The sequence below is a fragment of the Aquarana catesbeiana genome, linkage group LG13 (assembly GCF_042186555.1).
Source record: "Aquarana catesbeiana isolate 2022-GZ linkage group LG13, ASM4218655v1, whole genome shotgun sequence".
In the NCBI taxonomy this organism is placed as follows: domain Eukaryota; kingdom Metazoa; phylum Chordata; class Amphibia; order Anura; family Ranidae; genus Aquarana; species Aquarana catesbeiana.
The window spans coordinates 48,701,329-48,713,440 of record NC_133336.1 but is presented as its reverse complement, the minus strand read 5'-3'; the positions used below and the strand labels follow the sequence as shown (position 1 = coordinate 48,713,440).

General features: G+C 41.2%; 1 protein-coding gene across 1 annotated transcript in view; it reads right to left on the bottom strand.

Annotated features, from left to right (window-relative positions):
• Positions 1 to 371: 371 nt before the first annotated feature.
• Positions 372 to 12,112, bottom strand: part of LOC141117129 (prostaglandin E2 receptor EP2 subtype-like) — a 50,750-nt gene continuing 39,009 nt past the window's right edge. The window contains exon 2 of the mRNA XM_073609767.1: positions 372 to 3,902. Within this exon, the coding sequence (XP_073465868.1) occupies positions 3,582 to 3,902 (321 nt within the window). The 3' untranslated portion in view covers positions 372 to 3,581. The remainder of the gene's footprint in view (positions 3,903 to 12,112) is intronic.

Genomic DNA, 12,112 nt, shown 5'->3' with positions numbered 1-12,112 from the left:
AGCCATTTTAACTGTGGGCAGCTGAAGCTGCTGCCTGTTCACTTCCTGGATTCACACCTGCAGCTCCAATTGGCCCTCTTATGACTCATCCCCCCTCCCATCCTGGCAAACTCTCACGAGAGTGAGAGCGCTTTGCATGATGTCATAAGCCTAGGCTTTTTACCAGACAAGAAACACGAAGTGGGCTGCATATGGTATTTACTGGCTGAAAAGTTAAAAAATACAAGGGCAGAAGATTTAATAGATGGAAAGTTGAAAAAATGACTAAAGGTCCGCTTAAATCTTCTGCCCTTGTTGTTTTAACTTTGGATAGTAAAACATTGTTTCTGCCAGTAAATATCTTATACAGCCCACTTTCTGTTTCTTGTCTGGTGAAAAGCCTAGGCTTATGACATCATGCACATCTCTCTCTCTCTCTCTCTTGCAAGGAAGAGAGAGTTTGCCAGGAAGGGAGGGGATGAGTCATAAGAGTGCCAATGAGAGCTGCAGAGCTGGAGAGGTGCCTCTGTGTGTCTGTATAAATCCAGGAAGTGAACAGGCAGCAGCTTCAGCTGCCCACAGTTTAAATGGCTGCAGCCAGACTTGGTGGAGGGAGATTTCTGCAACATATTTGGCAAGTACAGAATCACAGTATATATAAAATTATATGCAAATGTTTTTATTACAAATTATGTGAGCAGACTGCGGTTCCTCTTTAAATTCAGGTTTTAAAAAAAGGGCATAGATAGCAAATGTTGAAGTTAGTATACATTTTTTGGGACCCTGTATGCTGTTTTTTGCTTGTTTTTTTACAATGCTGTTACAGCAGGAGTGCAGAAATGGTTATAAAAACAGACACGCACACAGTGAGCCCACCTCTACAGCAGTCTGACAAGCCACCCCAAACACTGCTTTAATCAACAGTGCTGCTCAGGGAACGCTGTGATTAGAATATTCTTCAGGAAGGGGGCCTGTTAGACCACTGTAGAGTCAGGCTTCAGTGGTCCAACTCTCCTATAGGAGAGTTGTCTCCTTCAGGCACAGGGAACTTTAAACCTTGCTGCAGCACTTAGCAGTGTAAGGCCTCTTGCACACTGCAGCTTAAAAAAGCTCAGTACAGCTTTTTTTACTGAGCTAAAATACAGCCCATTAATTGTAATGTGCCTATGCACACAGGCGCGTAAACAAGCGCCATGCATTCTTCAGTAAAAAAAAATAAAATAGAAAAATCGTCTCAAGTGCGAAAAATACGCGTGATTGCGCGCAAATGCCCATTTACAAACTGCCGAACAAAAACGCGAGGATACGCTTTTGCGCGAGTGTGCAAAATTGCACAATACAGGAGTATCGTGTACGAGAGGCCTAAAAATGGCAAAAAACAGCTTACCTGCTGTAGTATTGTCTATGCCTGAATGCATACAGTAACAAGTCATGAGGGTTCAGTTAGATTTTAATAAAATGAAGTGTATGTATCTAAACCCAAAAGCAAACAATTTAATATATTGCAGACAGTTAACTAATCCCTAGATGTGGTGGCAACATTCGTTTTCTTTATTCAGGATTTTTTTCTATTTATTTTCATCTTGCTATCTGGCTGGGAAGTCTGTTATTTGTTAACTTTTCTTAACAGCCAAGCTGTCCAGCAAAAGTGGCATTTAGAGGGTTGAGACAAACCATATACAACTGACATGGGTGCTTACAATGGTCAGTCTTTATTCATTTATGAAAACTTTTATCCCAAAAGGAAAAAACTGCTTAGCTCTGGTTAGCTAAATGGTTAAGTGGTTAGCAAAATGTGTTAGCTGGAGTTCTGCTTTAATTTAGTAGTCAAGTCCATACAAATATGCTAGTGTATTTAAACACTACCCAGATTGACAATACCCACTTAAGGACCGAGCCTCTTTCTGAGATTTGTTGTGTACAAGTTAAAAACAGTTTTTTTTGCTAGAAAATTACTTGGAACCCCCAAACATTATAAATATTTTTTCTAACACCCTAGAGAATAAAATGGCGGTCGTTGCAACACTTTCTGTCACACCATATTTGCGCAGCGTTCTTACAAGCGCACTTTTTTTTGAAAAAATATACTTTTTTTAATTAAAAAATAAGATAACCGTAAAGTTAGCCCAATTTTTTTAATATTGTGAAAAAAAAAATTAATATTGTGAAAAAAAAAATTATATTGCATGTTTTGAGTTACAGAGGAGATCTAGGACTAGAATTATTGCTCTCACTCTACCGAACGCGGCGATACCTCACATGTGTGGTTTGAACACCTTTTTTCATATGCGCGTGCTACTCACGTATGCGTTCGCTTTTGCACGCGAGCTCGGCTGGACGGGCCACGTTTAAAAAAAAAAAAAAGTTTTTTTCTTATTTATTTTACCTTTTAATTTTTATTTTTACACTGTTTTTTTTTTTTAAATGTGTCACTTTTATTCCTATTACAAGGGATGTAAACATCCCTTGTTATAGAAAAAAACCATGACAGGACCTCTTAAATATGAGATCTGGGGTCAAAAAGACCTCAGATCTCATATTTAGACTAAAATGCAATTAAGAAAATTAAATTGTCATTTAAAAAAGAAAAAAAATGGCCCTTTAAGAGCTATGGGCGGAAGTGATGTTTTGACGTCGCTTCCACCCTGCAATGTTATTGAGGCGGGTGGGGGGCATCTTCCCCTCACTGGTCTCCATACCCAGCAAGGGGTAATATCCGTTCGCCTCTGCCACTGCCGACAGATCCAGTAAGCGTCGGAGGGCACCTGAGCGCGGCGGGAGGGGGGGGCCCTCTTCCGCTGCCGGTAAAAGTGATCTTGTGGCGAGTCCGCCGCAGAGACCACTCTTATCGGAAAGAGGAACGCTGGCCGAAGAAGAGGATAATGGGGTTATGGCAGCTAGCTGCTGCCATAACAACGATTTTCCTTTTCAAACTTAGAACCTATATCGGCGTGCGGCGGTCGGGAAGTGGATACTCCTCCATTGAGTGGAGCCATCCTAAGACAGGAAGTGTGTTACTGGCTGGATCATCAGATAAAAAAAAAGACTGAAAAAGATAACCAGCTGCTTTATTCAAGGACTGGTAAGCTGCAACAGAGTTTTTGTTTTTGGGTTTAGATACACATGAAGAAAAAACTGAACAAAATGTTCCTCTATAACCCTGAGAAGCCATTTTAAGCTCAATGTACCCTAAAAACCAAGCAAAATCACCTTCATTCTTAATTTTTGCCTCTCCTATTGCCTCTTCAATAGATTTAGCCAAAGTGGTTATTTTTGAAGACTTTTTGGTGAAGAGCAATCTCTTAATTTCGCTCATCACTACTAGCTGCAGAAACAGCCAAGCAACACCATCATTAATAGGGTGCAGTACTGCTGTGTTTTTGGTGTAGCGATAAACCATATGTCATGCTCTTCCTTTATGCCACACTGTCCACAGGTATCCGCCGAGTAGATTCCATGTTTTCATATCGCTCCCATACAGAGAATTTTACAACAATTTGACCAACTTTAGTCAGAATCTACTTCTGTAAGTGCCCAAATGCCGTCTGAAGTGCTTTTGAGATGCAATTTGCATCTAACTTTTTAGACAAACAGAATTGTTCTTATGTGCCTGTTTGTTCTCCCCATGCAATCTTCTCCCCATCAGCTAAAGCCTTCTCCTGAGCACTTCCATATGTAGTGTCTATATTTATCTTGGTGTTCGTTGTTAGATTAGTATTGAGAGAGGGGAAGTTTGAGATACTCTTGTTTTTGAAAGAGGTCTGGAAGCATATAACTGAACGCAGCACTCTGAGAACAGAGGGCCGCAGGACGGTGAAAATCCATGGGTCTAAAATAGGATGCACAGAAAGGAACCGGAGCGCTAAAAGGTCCAGATTGTCTTCACCTTTGTCACCGCCAGCTCTGTTGATGTATGCCCTGATCTGCAAAACAAGTAAAACGAACAGTGGCATTAAAATTTGCAGTCTGGAAAGAAGACATAAAACTTTATATAGCCAATATGCCTGTGAAGGTTTCCATTTATGCATGTTATGGCATAGCTACCGTGTTTCCCCAAAAATAAGACCAGGTCTTATATTATTTTGGCTACAAAAAACACATTTGGGCTTATTTTCAGGGGATGTCTTATTTATTGGCGGTATGTACATAATACTGTATATAATAACGGTATGTAAAAAAGTTCCTGTGTCCCCTGTCTTCTCTCCTCTCTCCCCCTCCCTCCCTGTAAACTCAGGAGTCAGCATTATAAAAATCCTGTAATCTCATAAAAGTCCTTGTAAAATCATGTAATCTGCACTGCAAAAGTATTAAATAATGTCCAGTGTATGTCTTTATGTAACATTATTGTGGAAAATACCTTATTTACAGCACCGCTGGGTACTCACGTGACCCGCCAGAGTCTCCTTCCCCACTCCGAGCACTGCAAAGGGAGGGGCCAAGTGCCCTAAACTGATGTCAGTCCAACTCTGAGTACTGCAGAAGGAGGGGCCACTGATGTCAGCCGGGAGGAGAGCTCCAGTGGGTCACGTGAGTGCCCAGCAGCGCTGTAAATAAGGTATTTTCCACAAAAATGTTACAATAAGTCACACACTGGAAAATTTATATAATCCTTTTACAACGTGGATTACATGATTTTACAAGGACTTGGGGTAGGGCTTATATTGCAGCCATCCTAGAAAATCACAATAGGTCTTATTTACGGGATAGTTCTTATTTTCCGGGAAATACGGTAGTAGTAGCTGGTCACATTTTTTTTTGACTAAGAAAGGCAAGGCCCCATCATGTGTGGTGTTTTTTTATTTATTTTTTTGCTTTTCTTGCTAGTTAGGTTTTCCTTTCCTTCTTGTCTTGGAGATGCAACAGGTTGTGAGGGGAAGTCTACCCAAAGTGACGGGAATTCCCATCTAAGACAGTTGCTAAAAGAATGTTCCCATTGGAAGATTCCCCCTCATCTTTAACTCTCATGACAGTTCTAAAACGTAGGACTTTAATGAACTTTCAGTCTTTGGTATTATGGTCACCAAGACAGATGAAGTGGTGAATCCAACCAGTTGGGCTATAGACATCAGTAAAAACTTGGCAGAGAGTCTAGCCTTTCTCTCCCTATCACAAACGAAAACTGTCTGGTTCACACTATCTGAATGGTAAAATTTTTGCCATACAGATAGGGGGTTATTTACGAACGGCAAATCCACTTTGCACTACAAGTGCAAACTGCAGTTGAAATTGCACTTGGAAGTGCAGTTGCTGTAAATCTGTGGGGTAGATCTGAAATGAGGGAAAGCTCTGCTGATTTTATTATCCAATCATGTACAAGCTAAAATGCTGTTTTTTATTTTCCTTGCATGTCCCCCTCAGATCTACAGCGACTGCACTTCCAAGTGCACTTTCACTGCAATTTCAAGTGCACTTTGCACTTGTAGTGCAAAGTGGATTTGCCTTTCGTAAATAACCCCCACAGTGTCAGTTATGGGTGGGGTTCTTGTTAGTGGTGCCTTTAAAGCACAGAGCACTGTTCACTTTTTTTTTAACTTTATTGAAATGTCAAAGCATGACATTTCATTTATCACTTTGCAAAGCAGATTAACACCACCTACTAAACCATATTAAATCAAAATAATTTTCTATATATGCCCATCCAACTTTAAGATCATTGGCCTGAGGTTAGGGGGGTCATGTTGTGTCTGGGCCTGCCTTTCCATTAGCGAGGAAGAGCGACTACACAAAGGGGGTTATTTACTAAAGGCAAATCCACTTTGCACTACAAGTGCAAAGTGCACTTGAAATTGTAGTGAAAGTGCACTGGGAAGTGCAGTCGCTGTAGATCTGAGGGGGACATGCAAGGAAAATAAAAAACAGCATTTTAGCTTGCACATGATTGGATAATAAAATAAGCAGAGCTTCCCCTCATTTCAGATCTAACCCTCAGATTTACAGCGACTGCAATTCCAAGTGCACTTTCAGTGCAATTTCAAGTGCACTTTGCACTTGTAGTTTGCACTTGTAGTGCAAAGTGGATTTGCCTTTCGTAAAGAAGCCCCTTTGTTATTCTAAAAAAATTAGAAATTTTTCACATCTGTGACTCGACTATCTGAACTTCACAAACTCTGAGCTATTTTTTTTTTTTATAGGAAGATATAATTTTTCTAAAATTACATTAGAGCGGATTTATTTTGTGTTCTTTACTGTTTGCTTTTTTTACTACCTGTACATTTAGCATGTCCAGTGGTATATGTTTTGCAGGAAATAGCAAAAATAGCATATTCCACAGCCATCTCAGTAAAGCTGGAATTTGAAGATTATGCAGCAAAGAGCTGGTGTTTGGGTCTCACTTTATCATGAATAAATAACGAGGGTGATTCATTTTCCCTACTTTACAGCATCTGCACAGGAACCACTTTGCGGTCCTAAAAGCACCATTATGAGCCCTGGAATTAGCCATAAAGCTAATTCTGGTCAATCTTTAAACCACCTACATGATCTCAGGATGGGGATTTCTGTACCTTAGATAACATTTATCTTCTTTCAGACATTAGTTTAACAAAAATTATCCATAATGGACTGACAAGTAAATTATCTTTGTGGGTTAGTTGAGAGTGAAAAAAAAACATCTAAATGCAATTGCCCTCATGTATGCATTAAAAGGATTTTAACCTACATAGATGGATGGAGTTTGGTTCCTATGAGCAACAAAAGAACATTTTCCATAAAAAATACTGCAATCTTCAACAACATAGACTTCTATCCATCATTACTTTGCTATAGAACATCAAGCCATTCTTGCATTGATTGCAAGGTGTTCCTAAATTAAAATGTTGACTGGAAAAATGCAGCTCCCTTCTCAGTGTTATATGAACATTGTTATAAGGGGTGCCAGGTACCCAATAAAGGCATAGTCTACCCAAAAGTAATATTCTCTGTGGATAATGTCTTTTACAGATGGGGGAGCACTGCCAGAGCAGGCTAAACAGAGATTGGAAACACTGGGAGCTGTACGCCTTCCTGCATTTAGCCTCCATTAGAATGCATACCTACATTTACAGTATATCATAAAAGTAAGTACACCCTCACATTTTTGTAAATATTTTATTATAGCTTTTTATGTGACAACACTGAAGAAATGACACTTTGCTACAATGTAAAGTAATGAGTGTACAGCTTGTATAATGCCCCGTACACACGGTCGGACTTTGTTCGGACATTCCGACAACAAAATCCATGGATTTTTTCCGGCGGATGTTGGCTCAAACTTGTCTTGCATACACACAGTCACACCAAGTTGTCGGAAAATCCGATCGCTCTAAATGCGGTGACGTAAAACACGTACGTCGGGACTATAAACGGGGCAGTGGCCAATAGCTTTCATCTATTTATTCTGAGCATGCGTGGCACTTTGTCTGTCGGATTTGTGTACACACGATCGGAATTTCCGACAACGGATTTTGTCGGAAAATTTTATATCCTGCTCTCAAACTTTGTGTTTCGGAAAATCCGATGGAAAATGTGTGATGGAGCCTACACACGGTTGGAATTTCCGACAACAAGGTCCTATCACACATTTTCCGTCGGAAAATCCGATCGTGTGTACGGGGCATAACAGTGTAAATTTGCTGTCCCCTCAAAATAACTCAACACACAGCCATTAATATCTAAACCGCTGGCAACAAAAGTGAGTACACCCCTAAGTGAAAATGTCCAAATTGGGGCTCAAAGTGTAAATATTTTGTGTGGCCACCATTATTTTACATTATTTTCCAGCACTGCCTTAACCCTCTTGGGCATGGAGTTCACCAGAGGTTCACAGGTTGCCACTGGAATCCTCTTCCACTCCTCCATGACGAAATCACGGAGCTGGTGGATGTTGGAGACCTTGTGCTCCTCCACCTTCTGTTTGCAAATTCCCCACAGATGCTCAATAGGGTTTAGGTCTGGAGATATGCTTGGTCAGTCTATCACCTTTACCCTTCTTTATCAAGGCAGTGGTCGCCCTGGAGGTGTATTTGGGGTCGTTATCATGTTGGAATACTGCCCTGAGGCCCAGTCTCCGAAGGGAGGGGATCAAGCCCTGCTTCAGTATGTCACAGTACATGTTGGCATTCATGGTTCCCTCAATGAACTGTAGCTCCCCAGTGCCGGCAGAACTCGTGCAGCCCCAGACCATGACACTCCCACCACCATGCTTGACTGTATGCAAGACACACTTGTCTTTGTACTCCTCACCTGGTTAACACCATCTGAACCAAATAAGTTTATCTTGGTCTCATCAGACCACAGGACATGGTTCCAGTATTCCATGTCCTTAGTCTGCTTGTCTTCAGCAAATTATTGCGGGCTTTCTTGTGCATCATCTTTAGAAGAATCTTCCTTCTGTGACGACAGCCATGCAGACCAATTTGATGCAGTGTAAGGCGTATGGTCTGAGCACTGACAGGCTGACCCCCCACCCCTTCAACCTCTGCAGAAATGCTGGCAGCACTCATAAATCTATTTCCCAAAGACAACCTCTGGATATGACGCTGAGCACGTGCACTCAACTTCTTTGGTCGACCATGGCGAGGCCTGCTCTTAATGGATTCTACCCTGTTAAACCGCTGTATGATCTTGGCCACAAGCAACAATTCTTTTTTTCAGATCCTCAGGGAGTTCTTTGCCATGAGGTGCCATGTTGAACTTCCAGTGACCAGTATGAGAGAGTGAAAGCTCACAATTCACACCTGAGACCTTGTAACACTAATGAGTCACATGACACTGGGGAGGGAAAATGGCTAATTGGGCCCAATTTGGACATTTTCACTTAGGGGTGTACTCACTTTTGTTGCCAGTGGTTTAGACATTAAAGTGACACTAAAGCTTCATTTTTTTTTTAAAACAACAAACTTTTTAATACTTACCTCCAGTGTGCAGCTTGTTTTGCACAGAGTGGTCCCGAACCTTGTCTTTTGGGGTCCCTAGGCGGCTCTCGCGGCTCCTCCCCGCATTAGGTGACCCCCTAGGAGAAGCGTTCTCCCGAGGGGGTCACCTTGCGGGCGTGCCCGAGTCATTCATTCGGCGTCTATAGACGCCGAATGTATGACTCGGCCCCGCCCCCCGGGTCATTGGATTTGATTGACAGCAGCGGGAGCCAATGGCTGCGCTGCTATCAATCCATCCAATCAGGACCCGAGACACCGGCTTTTGGTGGTGTGCTCGTCCCCGGGACAAGATAGAGGGGGTACAGGTAAGTAAAACGGGGGCTGGGGGGGGTTGGGGGCTGGCTGCAGCATAGAATGCATTGAGGTGAAAAACCTTGAAGGTTTACAACCCCTTTTAACCCCCCAAGCGTTATTCCCGAGTCTGGCTCGGGGTGGATTTTCAGTACCACTTGCGGTAACCCCGAGCCAGACTCGGGATTGCATTGCAGGATCCATGTAGAGGATACTTACCTTGTCCCCTGGATCCTGCAATGTCTCCCCGCTGTGATCTGCAAGCCGCCGTGTCTCGCTCGAGTCACAGTGCCTAGCTCCGTTCCCTGCGAGCGTTGCGACGCAGGGGATGGAGTTCGGCGCCAAATTCAAAAAGTAAAACACACAGTATAGATACAGTATACTGTAATCTTACAGATTACAGTACTGTATCAAATAATTACACATCCCCTTTTTCCCTAGTGGTTTGTCCAGTGCCCTGCATGCAGTTTTATATTATAAAAACTGTTCTTTCTGCCTGGAAACTGGAGATTGTCCATAGCAACCAAAACCATCCCTTTACATCAAAAGTGGTTTTAGACCAGCTAGAAAACAGTGATAATAAATTAGAATCACTTGCAGAATTGAGCGATAGTGATTTGTGGGGAGATCCGTCATCAAACACTGAAAAGTAATGATAGCGACAATTCTGCAACTGAGCAAATTTCAGTATATTTGATTACATTATTGAATATTTTTTATTATTATTATATTATTATTTGTTATTATTTATAGTTATTTATTATATTATAATTTATGATTTAGTTTTTTAAACTTTATCATACCCAGGATGTCTACTAGACTCTGGTTTGGACAGATTTAAGTGAATTATTCCTAAGAATTACAGGCCTACAATATAAAACGCCAAATTTCGTGCAAAATAATTGTACCGCTTTCAGCACCTAAAATCTGAAATAATCATTCCGCCAGGGAGGTTAATGACTGTGTGTTGAGTTATTTTGAGAGGACAGCAAATTTACACTGTTATACAAGCTGTACACTCACTACTTTACACTGTAGCAAAGTGTAATTTCTTCAGTGTTGTCACATGAAAAGATATAATAAAATATTTACAAAAAAAGTGAGAGGTATACTCACTTTTGTGAGATACTGTAGCTAGAGAACCTGTGTTAGGGGAATGTGTCGACGGCTTTTGCTAGCATCAATCCAGTTTTAATCCTTGGGAATGAAAAACCCACTTGAAAGAGTAGTTTGGGCTATATAAAAAAACAAAAAAAATACTCGCCTCAATGCTGCAGCTGTCCACCGCTAGCTCTAAACCTGAGAACTGAGCATGACATGACCGCTGATCGCTCAGTTCTGGGTCAGCTCAGAGCAGAGTGGTGACTGTTAGTCACCACTCTCTGTTCTGTCTCTCCAGCGCTCACTGAGAGGGGGCTGGTGCAGCTGGGTGGATCCCAACAATAGGTTTGGGATGCTTCCAGAGACTGGAGCGGCTTTGTGACATCGGCCAACAGGCTTTAGCCTTCTGTTGGCTGATTCTGAGTCACAGGAATGCAATATTAAGTGCACTCCTGTGGCCCAGAAGTGACATATGACCAAAAAAGCTTTGGCCATACTTCCCTTTTTAAAGCTGGTCAACTTCAGGTCAAATGCATCGGTCAATGAATTCTAAATAATCTCAAAAGTGTTGATGTCATTGACACAAGCCAAAAGCCTGTTGACGCAGGTCGTTAAACCCCATAATTATCATCTCTTTCATGGCTGGTTTTGATAGCATGGAAGCTGAACAGTAGCAATATACATATTTACTATAGCATGTGCTGTTTTCCTATCTTAAGAACTTCCTCATGAATGTACTGCCTGAGGCTTGACAAATTGCCTTATGATAAGAACAGCCCTGTTTTTCTTGAAGCAAATAGTTCAAATGAAATTGGAACGAAAAGTTGCCAAAACATGCAGACATGGCTTTTTGAATTTTATTTGGCCAGTTGCATTCGACAGGAAATTGGACTATTTGAAGAAAGCAATGCAATTTTAATATTCTTCTAAATATTTTTTTTTTTTTCATTGTGTTGTAACTTGTAAAAGAATGTTATATGTTAGTCAGATTTGTACTTTTTCCCATGTAAATATTGCCCTTGAAGACTTAAAAAAAAAGTTTACACAAAGGACTTAGCTGACTCATTTGTTTCCAAACCACCTCAATCCTTGCAGATTCACAACACAGCTTTTATCCGAAATATCTGCACTGGGCCTCATTTGTCCCAAGTATGTGCTACAAAAATTCTGCTGCTGTAGCATCCAGTCAGAACCTCCGTGGAGCTTAGTGTGGCCATAGACGGGTGGGGTGTCTTTCTGCGCTACATCTGGCAATCCTTGGCTAGGCTACAATCTACAACAATAGTGTTGGTTCTCTAAACTGCCTTTAATTATCCCACATGCCTTTATTTCTCAATATTTTTCTCATCAGAATGCTTAATTTACAATACGTATTACAAAGCATTATTTCTCATTATTCTTTATTCTATCACCAGCTCAGTTGGGTCCTTTCCACTGTCCTCAGAAGACACCTTATAAAACCTCTCTATTAACACAGGCGGTACTTAAAGAGGAACTTCAGGTTTTTTTTTAACCGCTTGGCCTCTGGAAGATTTACCGTTTTATGCTATACTGCACTGCGGTACTTTACCTGACAATTGCACGATCATGCAACGCTGTACATAAATTACATTTGTGCCCTTTTTTCCCACAAATTTAGTTTTTCTTTTGGTGATGTTTGATCACCACTGGATTTTTTGTTTTTTTGCTAAACACAAAAAAAGGCCGACAATTTTGAAAATGCGAGACACCAGCACCTGGAATATACCTGCTGCTTGTTTAAAGAGACACACTAAGAAATTTCACAGCGAACGTTGTTTTTTCACCTTATAGTGCACTGGGCACATATC